General features: G+C 37.4%; 1 protein-coding gene across 9 annotated transcripts in view; it reads right to left on the bottom strand.

Annotated features, from left to right (window-relative positions):
• LOC102901233 (uncharacterized protein C3orf20 homolog) overlaps window positions 1–20,729 on the bottom strand; it is a 134,905-nt gene that overhangs the window by 101,817 nt on the left and 12,359 nt on the right. For 8 of the 9 annotated variants that reach the window (XM_045062182.1, XM_045062176.1, XM_045062181.1 and 5 more), the window contains 4 exons: window positions 18,624–18,696; window positions 18,427–18,512; window positions 8,217–8,677; window positions 1,133–1,231 (listed from right to left, as the gene is read on the bottom strand). In XM_045062182.1, coding sequence (XP_044918117.1) covers window positions 1,133–1,231; window positions 8,217–8,677; window positions 18,427–18,512; window positions 18,624–18,683 — 706 coding nt within the window. In that variant the 5' untranslated portion in view covers window positions 18,684–18,696. The remainder of the gene's footprint in view (window positions 1–1,132; window positions 1,232–8,216; window positions 8,678–18,426; window positions 18,513–18,623; window positions 18,697–20,729) is intronic. The other variant, XM_045062178.1, reaches the window with a different exon arrangement.

Consider the following 20,729-nt stretch of genomic DNA (forward strand, 5'->3'; position numbering starts at 1 on the left):
AGGTTCATCATCACTGGATCAAGAGAACCATCCTTACCTCAGATTAGAAAGGCTGAACAAATTCTATCCTCATTTCCTTAGGGTTAGATAATGCATTGTTGCCAGCCTCCCACTGTGGGATTTCAGTCCTGCCTTTTAATGACTAAAGGCTGGCTCCTTGCTCACAGACTATCTGCTTGTCATTCAGTTTCCTGCTGAGGGATTTCCTGTCACTGACTTTACCCACCTATTTGGACTCCTGGGCATTTTCATGCAGAACTCTCTGGATACCTTATAATTTACTTCATTCCTATTTGCTGTTTTGCCCTACTTACTGTGCTTATTCTTAGCATATGCATATTTCCTCAATATCTATCCCTCTTCAGTGAGACAGTTCCAGTCCTAACTTGATTCCTAAATACACCAAATTCAGAAGCATATGTAGGGGATGGGGAAGTATGGGAGGGACACTGGACTCCTAAAAGCATGTTCCCTAAAAGTAGAAACTTCAACAGGTCTTAAAGTTCTTAGATTATGATGAAAAGATTATGAGAAGCAAATCTATGAGACCCATGGCAGTCAGCCCCAACTCCTACTCACTCCCTGAGCCACACAGCTATATTATGTCTGTATTTCAAGGGATGACGAGGTTCCCTTTTCCTAACAACCTATATCTTATCCCTTTTATAACCTCATAAAGGGATCATCTGTATTCTTCCTAGATTTGTGTAACCATAATCTTCCTTGGGAAGTCTCCTTTATAACATTTAAACAATTTAAGAACCAATTTTTGCCTTTTACCCCAGAAGGTTTGGTTCCTATTCCAAGTTAGTATGTTTTTGTGATGGAAGGCCCTGGGTGCTCTTCTGGGGGGACAGGCATGTCATTGTTTCTGAAGCTAGTTTCTCAGAACCATGAAGAAAAAACTCCTAAGATACAAGAGTGGAGAAATCAGGGAAGGCTGGGGGTGGGGTGGGGGTGGGGGCTGCATTTGAAAACTTTTTGACTTGGAATCCATGAACTTAAATGTCTGGCTCTGACTGAGGTTATACTATGAGGATGACTGAGAGAGTTTTCAAATTCAGGGAATTTGATTCTCACTCTGCTTGCTCATTAGAGTCGACCCTAATTTGGGTGGGTAAAGGGATCTTACCATTTTCTAAACAGATCTTGGATAACAGGGAGAAGTGGATGACAACAGGTAAATGGCTATCCTGCGGGATCTGTGAATACTGGTTTTGTTTCACAAGAGCTAGGAAAAAAGGAAGGAGGAGGAAGATGAGAGGGCAGAGGGGAAAGAGAAGAGAAAGTGAGTATTTTGCTAAATCATCATCAACACAAAAAACAGTTGTCAATATTTTAATATTCTTATGAGGGCATTAGCAAAATTTTCCATAAGTACCCATAGTGACTCATGAAATATTTTAATTTGCTCTAGAAATGAAACTGCTTTTTAAAATTAAATATCTTTGCATAACTTCTTGATTTACTAAAAGATTGTTTATGCTTTTGTTCTAAGAGTTGCCCTTTCACATGAGAACCACTAAAAAAAATTCATATTTTACTTTCATTTATTTTTTTAGCAATGGGATAATAGTTAGCAGCCTGTTCTGGTTAAAAAAAAAAAAAAAGGCTACATGGATACAAAGCCTCTCTGTATCATTAAGTTTTGTGCTAAAATGTAAACCTAATTCTTTTTTTTTTTTTAAGTTTATTTATTTACTTTGAGAGAGAGAGAGAGAGAGATCTGGGGAGGGGCAGAGAGAGAGAGAGAGAGAGAGAGAGAGAGAGAGAGAGAGAATCCCAAGCAGGCTCCCCAATGCCATTGTGGAGCCCGGTGCAGGGCTCAAACTCACAAACCATGGGATCATGACCTGGGCCAAAATCTAGAGTTAGACACTTAATGGACTGAGCCACCCAGGCACCCCAAAATGTAAATTAAGACAAGAAATTCTATTAGTGTATGAAGTGGAATGAAGTCATCTTATAAAATAAAATTAGATCTTAAAATCTATCTAAAAATAAAATATTTAGGGATATTTTGAAAAGAAAGCAAAACTCATGGTAGCTTCTTAAACTTTATATATGAATTGGGAAGTCCTTATTTCCAGGAATCCATACAAATAGTCTGTATCTAAAATTTAAAAAAATAAAAATTAAATTAAAGTAAAAAGATGAGAAAATTACAATGATAAAAGTAAAAGAAATAAGGGTACAAGTAAGAATATGCACAATAACTATGGCTAATATTTATTAAGCACTTACCATATGCCAGGCACTATGCTAAGCACATTACGTGCATTATAAATTAGTTTATTTCTTTCAACAAAATTCTACAATTAGTCATCCTCATTTTACAGAGGAGGAATTCAGGTAAGTCTAGAATAAGACCTAGAAAATTTGCTAGTACTTGTTCTAAGTTCCTAGTGATGTTGATGCACTGGTTCCGGAACCACACTTTGAAAACTGCTACAGAGCATTCCAATCTTTTTATTAACAGCAATCACTTGTTCTTAAAGAGTAAAAATTGTATTGCTAGAATTATCTTGTTAAAGCAAATGCATTAGGCATCATGAACCATCAGGAACCTGTAATAATACCTATATACCAAAGGGTTACTCTGAGGATAATATGAGATAATGGAAATAATAATAATAAAATAACAGGGGTGCCTGGGTGGCTCAGTCAGTTAAGCATCTGACTTTGGCTCAGGTCATGATCTCATGGTTCATGAGTTCAAGCCCTGCATTGGGCTCTCTGCTGTCAGAGCAGAGCCTGTTTGGGATTCTCTCTCTCTCTCTCTCTCTCTCTCTCTCTCAAAATAAATAAACATTAAAAAAATAATAAGATAAATACATAAGTAGTGTCTACCACTGGGTGATGAATGGAAGTGTTTAACCAGTATATTGCACACCTGAAACTAACATGACACTGTATGTTAACTGGAATTTAAATAAAAACTTAAAAAAAAAAGTAGTATCTACTATATCTAGATACTTTTCCAAGTGTTTTAGTGTTAACTTATTTAATATTCAGAACCACCCTGGAAAGAGATATGGTTTCTAGTACGATGTTACAGATAATGAAACTGAGACAAAGGGGTTATGAAATGTGTTCATAATTATATGAGCTCAAAGTTATATAAGCAGTAATGCAATAGCCAGGATTTGGACCCAGGAATCCTAAAATCAAAGGCTCAATCACTACACGAGTTTACTTCTCTATCTCAGAGGGGTCATTGTAGAGATAGCAACCACTACTATTTATTCTCATTGTCAAAATCATTATCACTATTACAATAGCAGAATGAGAATTAGGGATAAGATAGCAGAAAGGCTACTATATTGGGAGTTAGAAGACCAGGGTTGGGATCACGGCTCAATCAGAAACTGTATGACTTTGGGCAAGTTACTCAGCCCTTTGGAATCTCAGTTTTCTTCTTAGTGAAACAGAAACCCTATTAGCTGCCTGACAGGGATATCTGGACAACTAAATTAGATAATAGCTAGAAAGATCCCTATGATCTATAAAATGTTATAATCGAATATGATTTTAATATTTAAAATATCAGCTCTTTTGCTATGTTGAAACTTGCTTGTATATATCAACACAATAGAAGCTAAAGTGAGAAATCTTAAAAGTACTAAAAATAAAGCTTCACTCTGGGGGTAAAAGTGGGGTCTACCTGTACTCTCCAGAATGTAGTGCTAAGCTCTGGTGAGGTTCTTCATCCTTTTTAAATTGCATGTTTGTGCCAGTCACTCATATCTCCCTATTAAGTTTTCTGAAATTATTATCAGCAAAAATTTCAGACCCCTAAGACTTTATTATTATTTTTAACATTCTTGGGTTTGGTACTTGCAAATGTTTTCAGCATCTGAGAAGAGCATCAATGTCTTGAAATTAAATAGGTAACTTCATCAAAAAAAATTTTTTTTAACATTTATTTTTGAGAGAGAGAGAGACAGAGAATGAGCAGGGGAGGGGCAGAGAGAGAGGGAGACACAGAATTGGAAGCAGGCTTCATTCAGGCTCTGAGCGGTCAGCACATAGCCCGATGAGGGGCTCGAACCCATGAACCATGAGATCATGACCTAGCCAAAGTCGGACACCTAACTGACTGAGCTACCCAGGCACCCCAGTAACTTCATCTTAACAGTGAAAAATCTAGAGGCTAAGTACAGGCAAAGATCAGGTGGCAGGAGAGAGCAACATTCTGAGAGGACGATGGTCCCTCAGAAGTGAGGGAAGAAGAAAGCAGAATTGATTTCTCCACGAGGCACATGACATGTCTGGAAGCCCCCCAAAATGTTTTAATTTTAGTTTCTTTTAAAGCAGAAGAAACTGAATAAGACAATAATGAATAAATAATAATGAGTCTAGCTGGATTAGATTTATCTTTGTAATAATGCAGTCGTAAGATATAGTTTTTAATAACTTCTATGAAGTAAGGGACACAGTGAAGGGAAAAGCACCAGAGCCCACAAAAGCCCTAATTTGGCCCAGGGAGTGAGGGAACACAAATGTGGTCGTAGGCAGAAAGGAACTGTGGAAGCAGCATCAACTCAAGTGTCTCTAAAATGGGCCATTTTGTACTATTTCACATATATATCATATTATCACAAGTTCCTGGTTTTAGGCTTACAGACTCAACTCTTCTCACTCTGAAATTAAATGCCCCCTTGTGTATATATACCTGCCCTTTCACTCAGTTCCTTTTATTTACCACCTTACAAGAAGGAAAGCTTCCTTTTTCACAGTTAGCTTAGTCCCCCATCTTGTTTTCTATTGTGATAAAGTATACATAATACAAAAATTTCCCATTTAACCATTAAGATATTTTTATTGTGGTTAAATTTGCATAATGTAAAATTTACCATTTTAACCATTAAAAATTTTTTTTAATGTTTATTCATTTGTGAGAGACAGAGAGAGACAGAGCGTGAGTGGGGGAGGGGCAGAGAGAGAGAGGGAGATACAGAATCCAAAGCAGGCTCCAGGCTCCAAGTTGTCAGCTTACAGCCCGACTTGGGGCTTGAACTCACAAATCGTGAGATCTTGACCTGAGATGAAGTCAGATGCTTAACCAACCGAGCCACCCTGGTGCCCCCCATTTTAACCATTCTTAAGTGTACAGTTTTGAAGCATTAAGTTCATTCAAGTTCATTTACATTGTTGTACAATCATCACCACCACCATTCATCTTCAGAAAGTTTTCTTCTTCCTCAATTGAAATTCTATAACCATTTGACAGTAACTGCCTATCCTCCCTTCCTGCCAGCCCCTTGCAACTACCATGCTACTTTCTGTCTTTACGAATTTGATTACTTTAGGTATCTCATGTAAGTGGAGTCATGGTATATTTGTCCTTTTGTTCTGGCTTACTTCACTTAGTATAATGTCTTCAAGGTTCATCTACATTATAATGTGTATAAGAATTTCATTCCTTTTTAAGGCTGAATAACATTCTACTGTATATATATACCATAATTTGTTTAACCAACCACCTGTCTATGGACGTTTGAGTTGTTTCCACCTCTTGGCTATTGTAAATAATGCTGCTATAAGCGTTGGTATACAAACATCTGTTTGAGTCCCTGCTTCTAATCACCTCCAGTTGAAGATAACTTCTTCCAGGCCTCAAATTATTTTTTTTAGTTTATTTATTTATTTGGAGAGAGACAGATTGGTAGAGAAAGAATCCCAAGCAGGTTCTGAGCTGTCAGCACAGAGTTTGATACAGAGCTCGATCCGCAAACCATGAGATCATGACCTGAGCTGAAACCAAGTGGGCTGTTTAAACGACTGAGCCACCCAGGCACCCTTGGCCTCAAATTATTTTTAAAAATAATGTCTGACACAAGACAAAAATAATCATATTCACAAGGAATCAAGAGAACATGAATGAGAACCAGCAGAAACAAAAGGAGGATCCCACAATAGATTCACATAAATATGCCCATCTGATTTGTGAGAAAGATACAAAAGCAATTCAATGGAGGAAAGACAGCATTTTCAACAATGATGCTGAAGCAACTGGACAACCATAGGCAAAAAAATGAACCTCAGTGTAGGTCTCACACTTTACACAAAAGGTAATGCCAAATGGGTCATGGACTTAAATGTAAAATGTAAAACTAAAATGTAAAACTATAAAACTTTTAGGGAAAAAAATAGGAGAAAACCTTCAGGATTTAGGGGTAGGCAGAGAACTCTTAGCCTTGATACCAAAAACACTATTCATAAAAAGATTTTTCAAAAGTTGGACTTCATCAAAATTTAAAACTTTTTCTTTGCAAAGGACCCTATTAAAAAGATGAGAAGACACTAGGAGAAAATATTTGGAAAGCACATATACAACAAAGGACTAGTATCTAGAATATATAAAGAACTCTCAAATCAACAATTAAAAAAACAATCCAATTAGAAAATTAAGCAAAGACACAGGAGATATTTCACTGAGGAGGATATACAGATGGCAAATATTCAATATCATTAGCCATTAGAGAAATGCAAATTAAAACTATAATGAGATATTACTACACACCTACAAGAATGGCTAAAATAAAAAGTGGTGATAATACCTAAATGCTGGTGAGAATATGGAGAAATGGTATCACTCATACATTGCTGGTAGGAATGTAAAACAGTAGAGCCATGGAGTGCCCGGCTGGCTCAGTCAGAAGAACATGTCATTCTTGATCCTGGGGTCGTGGGTTCAAGCCCCATGTTGGGTGTAGAGATTACTTAAATAAAACTTAGAAACAAAAACAAAAAACAAAACAAAAAACCAGTACAGCCTCTCTGGAAAATAGTTTGAAAGTTTCATATAAAAGTAAACATGCAGTTGCCACATAGCCCAGCAATTGAACTTCTGGGCATTTATCAAAGAGGAATCTAAACTTATATTTACATAAATCCTATACCCAAATGTTTTAGCAGCTTTCATAATAGCTAAAAACTGAAGGAAAAAAAACCCAAACAAACAAACAAACAAACCCAAATACCTAGATGTCCTTCAAGGAAGGAATGGTTAAACAAACTGTAGTACATTCATACCATGGAATACTACTGGGCAATAAAAAGGAACAAGCTACTGATACGTACTACTTGGATGTATCTCCAGAGAATTAAGCTTGCTGAAAAAAGGCAATCACCAAAAGTTATACATTGCATGATTCCATTTATATAACATCCTTGAAATGACAAAAATATAGAAATGTATAACACGTTGGTGGTTGTCAAGATTAAAGAGTGGAAGAAGGAGGGAAGTGGGTGTGGTTGCAGAAGGACTCCATGAATGATTCTTGCCTTGACAGAAATGTTTTGAATCTTGACTGTATCAATGTCAATATCCTGGCTGTGATATTGTACTATAGTTTTGCAAGATGTTGTCATATAGAGAAAGGGTAAGGGTATATGGTATCTCTCTGTATGTGGATCTACAATCATCTTAAAATAAAAAGTTAATTAAAAAAATTACATTTGTGGCTAGCATCATATTTATTTTGGACCCTGCCACTGTAAAAGAATTTGTAGGATCCCTTAAGGCAGAGAGTTCATATCACATGAACGTAAAGTGTAACAGATGTTTACAATGAAAGCACTATAAATTTTTGTATCTTTCTCCTGACAGTCACTAACACTTATTAAAATTATTAACACAAACCAAATATATATCACTAATATAATGTTTTGTCAACATCTCACTCATTTGCTATTTTTATTCATTTTTTTAAAATGTTTGTTTATTTTTGAGAGAGAGTGTGCAATAGTGATTGTGCATGAGTGAGGGGGGAAAGGCAGAGAGAGAGGGACAGAGAGAATCCCAAGCAGGCTCCACACCCAGTGCAGAGCTCCACGTGGGGTTCAGTCTAACAAACCTGAGCTGAAATCAAGTCAGGCGATTAACTGACAGAGCCACCCAGGCGCCCCTTTATTCCTTTAAAAAAAAAAGAGGGGCGCCTGGGTGGCGCAGTCGGTTAAGCGTCCGACTTCAGCCAGGTCACGATCTCACGGTCCGGGAGTTCGAGCCCCGCGTCAGGCTCTGGGCTGCTGGCTTGGAGCCTGGAGCCTGTTTCCGATTCTGTGTCTCCCTCTCTCTCTGCCCCTCCCCCGTTCATGCTCTGTCTCTCTGTGTCCCAAAAATAAATAAAAACGTGGAAAAAAAATTAAAAAAAAAAAAAAAAAAAAGAAACCTGGAGGATTATTTACAAATCTAATTAACTTCTACTCACCAGATGAAACAGGGTGGTCTTTTTTTGCTTTCATAAGATGATTTTCCTTATGATATTCCTCTCTTGCACAGGTGCTGATTTGGGTCATGTTTTTGGAATCTCTTTTTAAGGCATTGTTTTTCTTCAAATTTTTCGTTGCACACTTACAAACACCTTCAATAAGATCATGCCAGCTGTAATTCATAAGATTTACAATTCCCGCAGGGAAAGTAATGTTATACTCAGCATATTTCTGCAATATCTCCCCAAGTTCACTCAGTATTTCAGCAGCAATCAGTTTATATTCTTCAAATAGATTCTTTTGCCGGTATATTTTGGTGAATCGAAGGTTAGATGAAAACTTGGAAACACCAGAAATTTGTGAGATCCCAGATGAATGGAATTCATCTTTCTTCTCACATTCAGATACTGTAGATAGTCTTGCTTCCTTTTGTTCTTTAGATACTGTACTGTTTGTACGACTGTAAAAAACATATGTAAGCCTTAAAAGATATTTTATTTTCTTTAACTCAGTAATTAAACTTCTAGAAATCCATCTTAAAATGTAATAAAAAGGATGTACAATATCTGTGAATAAAATTGCTAACTGTAACATTATTTGTTGATATTAGAAAAAATTGAAAAAAAAATAATGGCCCATAAGGATATAGCTAAGTAAATAGTGCCATGCTCATACAATGGGTAGCATGAAGAATTGTTTGGAAAATTGCTCTTAATAATTTGGGAAAATGCTTACATTATAATATTATATAAAGATTATACACGGTTATATATGTGGAATGATCTCAAATGTAAATGTATGCACCATATATCTGCTAGTACAGAAACTAAGCAAATATCCTCCAAAAAAGTAAATTGATTATGGGATTGTAGAAGTCATTTTTTTTGCCTTCTTTTATACTTTATACTTTTCTAACTTTTCTACAATTAATATTTATTACATTTATGAACAGAAGATAAAAACCAGTATGTGTGTGTACTGCTTATTCATTACCTTAATTATAAGACAAGACAGAGGTCGTTTCTTCCAAAGAGCCTTCCCTGAATTTCTTAGGTTAGACTACAAACACGTTGTATTTTCCCTTAGCCTGTCCTACACACCCCATCAGATGTTACTACATTATACTGAAATTCCAAAGCAGCAACAGAAACAGATCTGCAAAGGTCTAGATATCTCATATATTGGAATTTTCAGCCACAGTTTACAAAACAACTATGCATACCATGTTTAAAACTTGCAAGTGATCTACTCCTTTTGGTAATAGCATCTAAGTAATTCAAAGTAACCCTTTCTTGGAGACAACTAGAAAAGCTGGACCAAAAAAAAATATTTTTTCTTAAAGGCTACAGAGAGCTAACAAGATAGTGAGGAGTTACTATCAGTATCTGGAAGAAGATTGAAATCCAAAGAGAAAAACCCCATATTTTCCCCCTTTGTGGAAGGTTAGAGGTATGGAAGGAAAATTTACCAATTCTATAAGATGCATCTGAGAGGCTTAAAGACTGGTCAGGACTTTTGATAGCTTTGTGGGGGCTAAGTGTTCAAAATTTGGAATCTAGGGCTTTCCATGGCAAGGTTATTGGTTGAGACTCGAAAGGCTGTGGCCTAGGAGTAAGGATTTTCCAGAAGTACACCTAGACCAGCACATTATAACACAGCTTCAAATTATCTCATTTCCTGACATTGAATTAAGGTGACCCCTAAGTGTTGCTATCCACAAACTCCTGACGGAAACAAATGTAAATCTCGTCCAGTAGAAGTTGACTTCATCCTAGCCCTGAAATAATTTTTTAAAAAGTTTTTTAAAGTTTTTAGAAGTTTACTTTGAGAGAGAGAGAGAGAGAGAGAGCGAGCGAGCTGGGGAGGGGCAGAGAGAGAGGGAGGGAGAATCCCAAGCAGGTTCAGCACTGTCAGTGCAGAGCCTGATGCAGGGCTTGAAATCACAAACCGTGAGAACATGACCTGAGCCAAAATCAAGAGTCAGAGGCTTAACTGAATGAGCCACCCAGACGCCCCCAAATTATTTTTAAAAATAGTTTTCAAATACAATATGTGACACAAAGTGTTTTAAAACACAAGATTTACAAGGAATCAAGAGAACGTGAATGAGAGCCAGTAGAAACAACAACTAATAAAATAGAACCATAGGGAGATATATAGTTTAAAATAACTCTGCTTACGATGACCAAGGAAATTGAGAATGTTTGCAAAGAACTGAAAGCTACACACACACACACATACACACATGAGCATGTTTGAAAAAGAACCAGATAGAAATTATAAAGCTGAAAAATATCATAAGCCAAATTAAGAACTCAGTAGATGGGTTTAACAGCATATTAGACACAAAGCTGAAAAGAAAATTAGTTAAACGAAAGACAAGTCAGAAGAAAATCTTCACAATGAAGTATCGAAAGATAAAATTGAGCAGAAGTAAGATCATAAAATACCATCTGTTTATAGTCATCAAAATTTACTATTAATTTAAAAAATAAAAGGATAAAATGGAGGGGGATCCTGTTGGTAAATTAAAACATGTGTGTTATTTGACTCACCCCATGAATTTATATACATAACACTAACCAACTCAGCCACTCAGGTGCCCCTCATATTGACTTCTAAAGATGTAGAGCTACACTGTATGCATACTAGTATTTCACACTAATATCTATATTAATATGGAATGTATATAAAAGGGAACATACAATTCCATGGCCATTGCTATCCTGAGAGAGAGTGTTTGGCACTCTCTTGGGCCAAAGTTGTTCACCTTTGATAAGACCGTCTGAATTCTTAATGTTTTAACTCTACTACCAAAGTGATTATGGTTAAGATTTGGCCTACCATGTATCTAAACTACCAGGAGAGAGAATGTACTGCTGATCAAGTGGCATTTAAGTCTATTGCTTCCTAGAGGAATTCTTCCAAAACAACTAGAAATTAGTGGCACCCCCATGCCCTTCCCAGTCCCACAGACATTTTTGGTTGATAAGTCCATATCCCAGGTGCTGATTACCCCATCTCTGGGCCCTTAAAATGCACAGGGTTTGAATCTAGGGGGTAGAGACTAAAGGAAGGTCAGACTTCAGCTGACTCTCTCTTACAAGGCATTACCAACAGCCTAGTTTTACAAATTTCTTCAGTGTTTTTCTCCACACACCTTTAGGAACTGATACAGTTCCTGCCAACTACAAATCATTTATCTGCCCCCTTAATGGCAAAATTCCTTTTTTTTATTATGATAAAATTCACATAAAATTTACCATTTTAACCAATTTTAAGTGTACAGTCCTAAAGCATTGAGTATATCCACATTATTGTGCAAACATTGCTATCATTCATCTCCAGAACTTTTTCATCTTCACCAATGAAACTCTGTACCCATTAACACTAACTCTCCATCCCTCCTGTGGAGGTTCAGAGCATACCACCCCAAAATATGCCATTTTAGCATATTGATTATATTGAGTTAAAGGCATTTGAAAAATAGCAAATGGAAGGTGCATTCTGACCTTCCTTTTTCTTCCTGAAAGCAGGAGCTAAAACCCTCAGGTGAAACATACCCTCCCTATACCAGGAGGAAGAACCATTCTTATCACCAAAGATTAAGTTGAGGTCAGGAAAAATCTGTACAAACAAATTTTGTTAAACTCTTACCTTCTGAGTCATTTCTCAAGGATTAGTTGCTCTAGCCTACCCCTTTGTCTTGTCACATTTTCACAGTTTATTATTTTGTCCAACCTAGCATATAAGCATTCAACTCTGTTCCATTGGGTGTTTGTTCTACACTTAAAAATTAATAGATAAAAATGTTTTTCTCCTACTGATCTGTCTTATATCCATCCCGGTAGGAGATCCTGAGAAGGTAGAAGAGACATTATATACCCTATATCACTCACTCCACCCCCAGCCCTGGTAACCACCATTCTACTTTCTGTGTCTACAATTTTGACTACCCTATGAACTTCATATAAGAGGAATCATACAATATTTGTTCATTTGTGACTGTCTTATTTCATTTAGCATAACGTCTTCAAGGTTCAGCCATGTTGCAGCATGTGTCGGAATTTCCTTTTTAAGGAGTAACGTTCCATTGTACGTGTATACCACGCTTTGTTTATCCCCTCATCTGTCAATGGACTTGGGTTGCTTCCACCTTTTTGGCAATTATGAATAATACTGCTATGAACATGGGTATATACTACCTGTTCAAGTCCCTGATTTCACTTCTAGAATTGTAATTGCTACATCATGGTAACTCTATGTTTAATTTTTTGAGGAAATGTCATATAATTTTCTACAGTCACTGCACCATTTTACAGTTCCACCAGCAATGCACAATCCAATTCCTCCACATCCTTGCCAATACTTGTTACCTTCTGTTTTTTTTTTTTTTAAGTAGACATCCTAATGGGTGTGAAGTGGTATACAGTAAAAGTTGTTTTGCTTTGAAAAAGCAAAGTTTTGAAAGTTGTTTATACTTGCTCCCATTCTCTATTCAACCCACTCTATGTGTCCCCACCTCTCCACAGAGAAGCCTCTTTTAAAGTCACCAAAATCCTTGATCATACTGAACCAAACAGTCACTATTCAGTCTTCAACTCATACAACTCCCACGCAGCATTTGACATAACTGAACATTCTTGAAACATTTTCTTCATTGGTTTTTTGAACATCACTTTGTCTTGGTTCTCCTCCCTCACTGGATATTCCTTCTCCAACCCTTTGCTGGTTTCTCTTCATCTCTGAGTTAACTTCTCTCTCTCACACCTCCCTTCTTCTCTCTACCTATACTCCCTTTGTAAGCTTACCCATTTGAAAGGCTTTAAAAACTATTTAGACCCTGACAACTCACAAATGTACATATCTACTTCTGACCTCGCACCTGACCCCCAAACTTTTATACCCACTTTCTACATAACATCTCTAAAAGGCATCTCAAGGTCAACTTATCCAACATGTCCAAAAATGAACTCCTGGTCTTTCCCACCAAACCTGTTTTTCCCCTTAGTTTTTACTTACTTCAATAAATAGCAACTCCATTCTTCTAGCTGTTCAGGTCAAAGGCTCTGGTGTTATCTTTGGATATCTTTATCCTATCTTTTTCTCACATTCTATATCTGTTCCATAACAAACCCAGTCATCTCTACCTTAAACTATATCCAGAATCAACCTTATTGCTCCTCTTTCAGAACTATCACACTAGGTGATCTACAATCATCCCTTGCCTAGATTATTACTATAGATAGGCTCTTATCTAATCTTCTGCTTTTCCCCCCAGTTCTTAAAATTGAATCTCAACACACAAGCCTAGTCATTTAATCAGGTCCAGTGACCCCTCTACACTCAGATTCTGCAATGGCTTCCCATGTCACTCAGTATAAAAGTCTGCATAACAGTGGCACCCAAGGTCTTTCATGATCTGACCCTCTCCGTCCCCTCTTTTTTTTTTTTTTGCTATTTATTTATTTATTTATTTATTTATTTATAGATATTTATTTATTTTGAGAGAGAGAGAGACAGAGAGAGAGAGATAGGGAGTGAGCAAGGAAAGGGCAGAAAAAGAGGGAGACAGAGAATCCCAAGCAGGCTCCACAGCTATCAGCATGGAGCCTGACAAGGGGCCTGAACCCATGAATCATGAGATCATGACCTGAGCTGAAATCAAGAGTTCGATGCTTAACTGACTGAGCCATCCAGGCGCACCTCTCTTATAATTATTTTTTTTAATGTTTATTTATTTTTGAGAGAGAGAGAGTGAGTGGGGAAGGGTAGAGAGAGAAGGGGACAGAGGATCTGAAGTGGGCTCAGTGCTGACAGCAGCAAGCCTGATGCGGGGCTCGAACTCAACTCATGAACTCTGAGATCATAACCTGAGCTGAAGTTGGATGTTCAATCAACTGAGACACATAGATGCCTCTCCCTTTCTTCTTATTCTTATAATCTTATCTCCTACTACTCTCTTCCAATTCATTCTGCTTCAGCCACACTGGCCCCCTTGTTATCCTCAAATAGACCAAGGATGCTTCTCACTGTTATGTACCATATACCCTTACATCCATCTTCTGCTCAAATATTACTATAGAAATGGAGCCATTTTGAACACCCTATACAATATAGCATCACCCTCTTCTCCTTGAACCTGTTTTTTTCTCTAAGGCACATATCACTATTTGATATTCTATATATTTACTTGTTTATTTGGCTTTAATTTGTTTCCTTTTGCTCCAATGAAAGCCATGAAACAGAGGCTTTGTTTTGTTCATTACTGTTTCTCTAGCACATATTTGCTCAACAAATATTAGTATAAAGAGAAAAAAGATAGATTTAGGTCCAGATAGCAATGTTAGTGGGTTAGTGGCTTTGCTCAGATGTGATCCTTCTTTAAGATGGGAGCCATGAGGGGCACCTGGGTGGCTCAGTCGGTTAAGCGTCCGACTTCAGCTCAGGTCATGATCTCACAGTCCATGAGTTTGAGCCTTGCGTCAGGCTCTGTGCTGACAGCTCAGAGCCTGGAGCCTGTTTTGGATTCTGTGTCTCCCTCTCTCTCTGCCCCTCCCCTGCTCATGCTCTGTCTCTCTCTGTCTCAAAAATAAATAAAATAATTAAAAAAATTTTTTTAAAAGATAGGAGCCATGAGTTGGATATAGAACATTTATATCCCAAGCACATATTTTACTGAGCAACATCAAAGGTATCTTCAAGCCTCTGATAGTTGATATAATAAAATCTAGGAGGACAATCAAGCATACATTGCATGGACACTGTGTTACACAGAATACACAGAGAAGACACAGTCCTTCCCTTTCAGGAGCTTAAAATCTATAATCTGGCTACTATCTTTACTCATTTATTCAATCAGTATCTATTGCATAAGAAACCAAAACTGATTTCACTACACTATCAGAGGTATGAACAAAAGTACTTTAAACGAGCTGTCCTTTGAAATGTTCCCTAAACCAGTTGCTCAAAGACTTCTAAGACAGCTAACCAAGTCATTACAATTTCAAAATGTTTTCTTCCACCAAGTCAGTGTGGTAAAACATTATCAACACTCGATGGAATTTCACTTGCATAAAGTTTTTATTAAATGGTAAACAGCACTGGGACACCTGGGTGGCTCAGTTGGTTAAATGACTGTGGCTCAGGTCATGATTTCAGGGATTGTGAGTTTGAGCCCTGAATTCGGCTCTGTGCTGATGGCTCAGAGCCTGGAGCCTAGAGTCTGCTTCAGATTCTGTGTCTTCCTCTCTCTCTGCTCCTCCCCTGCTCACACTCTGTCTCTCTCTCTCTCAAAAACAAATAAAACATTAAAAATTAAAAAAAAATTTAAAAATGGTAAACAGCACTAAAGAGTTACTTGTATTTCTCTTCTAAATAATAATTCCATTCACATAATGTGAAAAATAACAGTACTTTCCCAACTAAGTATTTAAGTAAAGTAAAAGGGAATGTTTTTAAGATGAAAAGATATTTTAATTTGCATAAGAATTCTAAATGTAGATCTTAAATCTTTGATCTTCAGGCATTAGTTATATTTTCACTGATATTTAAAAGATGGAAGACCCATTTTTGAAACTTTAAATATAATAACTCATGAAATTTCTATATCTCTTTATAGCTTTAAAGTTGCTTTCATAAACATCATTTTACTAAACTCCAATACAAACTGTATGAGCCATACTGTGTTATCTTCACTTTAAGGTATTTTTTTTTGTTAACATCCTGTAAATATGCATTCATAATTGTCAGATTTACCTATTGCTCAAATGAAATGATAAAAACTACTTATTTCAATAATAATATTAATACCTACCATTTATTAATTGCCTCAGTTTTATTATATGTAAGATAAGGTCAATAATTTTACTTCCTTCAGAGGGTTGTTGAGAAATTGAATGTGCATTTTAAAAATAATACTTACCTGTCTGGTTTATTTTTCAGACAGAAGCTCAAATAATGGACTACCCATTTCAAAACCAGACTTAAAGACCTTAAGGAGATAATCAACAATGAAGGTCTTGGCACCTGTCTCAGTGTTAAAAGTAGCCCCATTTCTCTAGGAACAGCACATATAAAGAAATGACTCACTCATTCAAGAAATATTCATCAGCACAGTTCTAGGCACTAGAGAGACATGGCAAAGAGAACGGAACTCAACCTCATGGACCTTAATGGGGAAGACAGGAAGGAAAAATGAAAGGAGGAAGAAGGAGGGGAGAGAGAAAGGAAGGCAATGAAAATTACAGATAGTGATAACTGCAATAAGGAAAATAAAACAAGACACTGTAATAGAGTGACGGGGGTGGTGTATGTTTGGCTTCCTTGGATTGGGAGATCAGGGATGGCCTTTCTGAGGTGGCATTTGCAATGAAACTAGAATAATGAGGAGGAAGAGCCAAGCATAAAACAATATGGCAGAAAAACATTCAAAGGAGAGTGTACAGCAGATGCAAAGAACCAAAAGCAGGTGGCCTTGATTGTTAAAAGAGTAGATAGGCCATAATGTCTGGGGAGCAAGTGACAGGCAGTGGCATGCAAGGAAGTCAGAGGGCAGGTAGGAGAGGAAATGACAGAAGGACTTGCAGCTCATGGTAAAAAGTGTGGATTTTACTCCTGGTACAGTGGCAGCAGGAGGATAGCCAGTGGAAGAAACAGGGTGTTTCTAATTGGAATGAACAGAAGCAATGCTTAAGACATGCATCAAATAAGAAAGCTGGGCAGCCAATAAAGCCCTGGAGCCTTATGATAAACAGACCTACTTATTGTCCCTATGACAACCTGAACTCATTTACTGAGTGCCAATTATAAGCCAACTACTGTGAATGTAAAATAACCAAGTTATGTTGAATTGTTTTTCAAACAGAAAGAGTTGGAAATAAAAAGACAATAGACTTCTGAAAAGAGCAGCAAAGCTGCTCTCAAGCATATTTGCTCTCAAGCATATATGCTCTCAAGCATATTTCTCAAGCATAACTTGAGAAAAGTTATAGCAGGCTCAAAACAACAAACAAACAAACAAACAAACAAACTCTACCACATGAGAGTATACTATGGTTTCTCAACCCTGACCCTATTGACATTTTGGACCAGATAATTCTCTGTTGTGGAGGGCAGTCCTGTGCATTGTAGGATGTTTAGTGTTGCATCCTTAGTTATGGCAACCACAAATGTCTTCAGATATTGCCAAATGCCCCTTGTGGGGCAAAGTTGCCCCTGCTCAAGAACTCACTGGTATAACTGACAGCTTTTAACCTTATACAACCTTGTGATACATGTTCTAAGATGAGTTGGAGTATTTTAATTTCCAAGTTAAAAAACTGTAGTAATTAGCGGGTAAAAAACATTGTGAAATGACTAGTTCCATCATTTCATTTATATTTAAGGGCGGACACAAATCTGTATTAAGCCCATTCTGTGTGTTCAGCATTGCTTTTAGGACTGGGAATAGATAAGTGATCAAGTAGATTTAAAAAAATCCTTCCCTATAGACCTGATACTCTCACAAGGGGAGGGAGAGCAAACAAAGAAATAGGAATGACATTTATAATGTTATAGAAAGTGATAAATGCATGAGGAAAGTCAGGAAGAAGAATAGGGAATGCCAAAGTGAGGACAGGGTAGAAATTTGAAATAGGATAATCAAGAAAAGTCTCATCAAAAAGGTAATATTTAAGTAAAATATGAAAAGGAACAGGAAGAAGGGTCCCTGGGTGGCTCAGTTGGTTAAGCATCTGACTCCTGATACCAGCTTAGGTCACGATCTCATTGTTTGTGAGCCGATGTGGGGCTCTGTGCTACCAGTAAGGAGCATGATAGGGATTTTCTCTCTCCCTCTCTGTCTGCCCCTCCCCTGCTCTCTCTCTCAAAATAAATAAACTTAAAAAAGAAAAAGGAACAGAAAGTAAGCAATGCAGAAACCAAAGAGTACATCTAGTACAAACCCTGTAAAGCAAAACTGAGGCTGGGTTTGTGTGGAAAGCGGCAAACAGAGTGACTGGTCAGATATGACCAATTATGCTTCAATTAATCACTGATCTAGCTAAAATAAAGTTCTCTGATTGGCTTCATGGTCAGCTTTGAAATAGGAAATTCCTTGATATAGTTTCTTAAGGGATGGGGAATAGGAAGCACTGGTCCTGAGCACCTATAACTCTTTGAAAATGTAAAGTGATCCCAGCAACTGAAGAGTAATTCCAAATATTTTACCTATAAATAGCTCTTGAGGTGTATCTCAAATGGGGGAAATGGCCTTCATGTTCTCTTTTTTCCCATATTTTCCTTTTTGGTTTCATCTAAAATGAAAGAAAACTTTCTGATTAAAAAGCAGAGAAAAATACTGGTCCAAAGCTAATTATTTTTAGAAATGCAAACTACAATTTGATGAGACTGAGGTATATTATTACCTGATCAAAGAAATAGATGGGCCCAATATCCAAAGATTTGGCTTCAGTAAAGTCTTCCATTCTGCCATGAGACCTAAGAAGGAGAAATTAGAACTCTGAAGACAAGTTATCATGTTTATAGGTGATTTTTCAAAGCACTTTACACTTTGAAAGTTTAGATGTTGTATTTTCAATGAAATGTAAAAAAATTTGGGGTGGGAAATGCAACTGTTCTTTTATCTCTATCTTTGCTTCATAGGCTATCAACTTGACATAGATGCAATCAAAAGGATTGCATGCTATGGGCAAACAAAGCAATAGCACATCCCTGCCAAGTATCTTAACCTGGGCACTACTGACATTTTGGGCCATATAATTCTTTGTGGTAAGAAGCTACCTTGAGCATTGTAAGATGTTTAGCAGCATCTCTGGTGTCTACCTACTAGACACCAGTAGCATACCCTCCCAGTTATGGCAACAAAAAGTGTTCCCTGACATTGTCAAATATCTCTTGGGGATCAAAACTGCCCCTGGTTGTGAATGGCTGTGCCAATGCAATGGCCAGGGAAAAAGGTTTGACAGGGAAGGAACTGGTTAAGATAATTAACACTGCTGATGACAGGGCCATTTATAGCAATGCCATTCAAAATATGGCCTCTGGAGGCGGGGCCTCAGGATCACCTGGGACCTTGTTAGAAATGCCAATCCTCACTCAGACCTCATGTATAGCGTATCAGAATCTCCAGAGGTGGCATCTAAGAACCGGTGGTTGAACAAGCCCTCCAGGTGATTCTGAAAAATGCCTAAGTTTGGGAAGCATGGACTAAGAGGACACATTTTACCTAGTAGGCTGTGAAAACCCACTTGTGACTGGGGGGGAGTCTGGGGCTGGCTAAACCATAGCTAACTGGCCTAATGGATTTGTAGTAGAAGGACGAAGGAGCACACAGTGGAGGACTGAGTAGCAGCAACAACATCAATGGACTGGGAAATGGGATGGACTGAGGATCATTAGCTATTACTATTATTAATAAAGAAAAATTTCAGAGGCCCAGATTGGATTAGCCCATCCTTTAAGTAGGAGAATGTCTTTAAAATGAAGATTTGAAGGACAGCAAAACTCCTATTTATCTACACATCTCCATCTCATTGTCCTGCCACTGTAGCTGAAGATTCTACTTTAAGTGAATCCAGTATCTCAAAAATCCTCGGTTAAAATGTAAAAACACAGGCATTTATGTTGTAACATGTTATGTACATTCATGAAAAACCTTATGTCTTGCAATATTTTGCACTAGAAATAATAGGGCTTATGGGAAAAACAGGGTTATGGTGCACCACTTAAAATCCATGCTACTTTGGAACCAGAGCACAAAAAAATCACACGCCAGTAATTGGCACCTGAGGAGAAACTTAAACAACCCTAGCAGGCGCTTATAGCAGAAGCTGCTTCAGGGATATATTTTTTTAAAAATGTTAAGAGTAGAAATTCAAACTGATGGGTACTGAAATAATGTAGATGAACTAGAGCTCCTTGCCAGTGGGGTTGCTTTAAGGCATGCACAGAGAGAAGTGAAACCTGCTACAGTGTGAGAGAGTACCTTTCTGAGGAGGCATCCTGGGTACTAGTGCTCATTTTTTATTTTTCATTTTTTTTAAGAGTTGAAAGATTTCTTGCCTGTGTCGCAGCTGAGCTGAAGGCCTTTTCCCACCCTAATAAAGGTTACAATTCTATTACCTCTGCTGTGGCCTCCTTTCACTAGAAAAATCAAGTATGAAAATTTGAGGATGACAAATTCCATGCTAGGCTGAGATCAGTCTCTCATTTAGTAATTATTAGTTAGTTTGCTTTATAAAAACACAAATTGTAGTCAAGCATGCTACAGTTGACCCTTGAACAGCATGGGTTTGAACTGTATGAGTCTACTTATAATGTAGAGATTTTATAGTACTATAAATGTATTTTCTTCTTTTTCTTAACGTTTATTTATTGATTTTTGAGAGACAGCAAGCTAGCAGGGGAGGGGCAGAGACAGAGAATCCCAAGCAGGCTCCATGCTGCCAGCACAGAGACCAATGTGGGTCTCGAATTCATGAACAGTGAGATCATGACCTGAGCCAAAACCA

This window comes from Felis catus, chromosome B4, assembly GCF_018350175.1.
Source record: "Felis catus isolate Fca126 chromosome B4, F.catus_Fca126_mat1.0, whole genome shotgun sequence".
NCBI lineage: Eukaryota > Metazoa > Chordata > Mammalia > Carnivora > Felidae > Felis > Felis catus.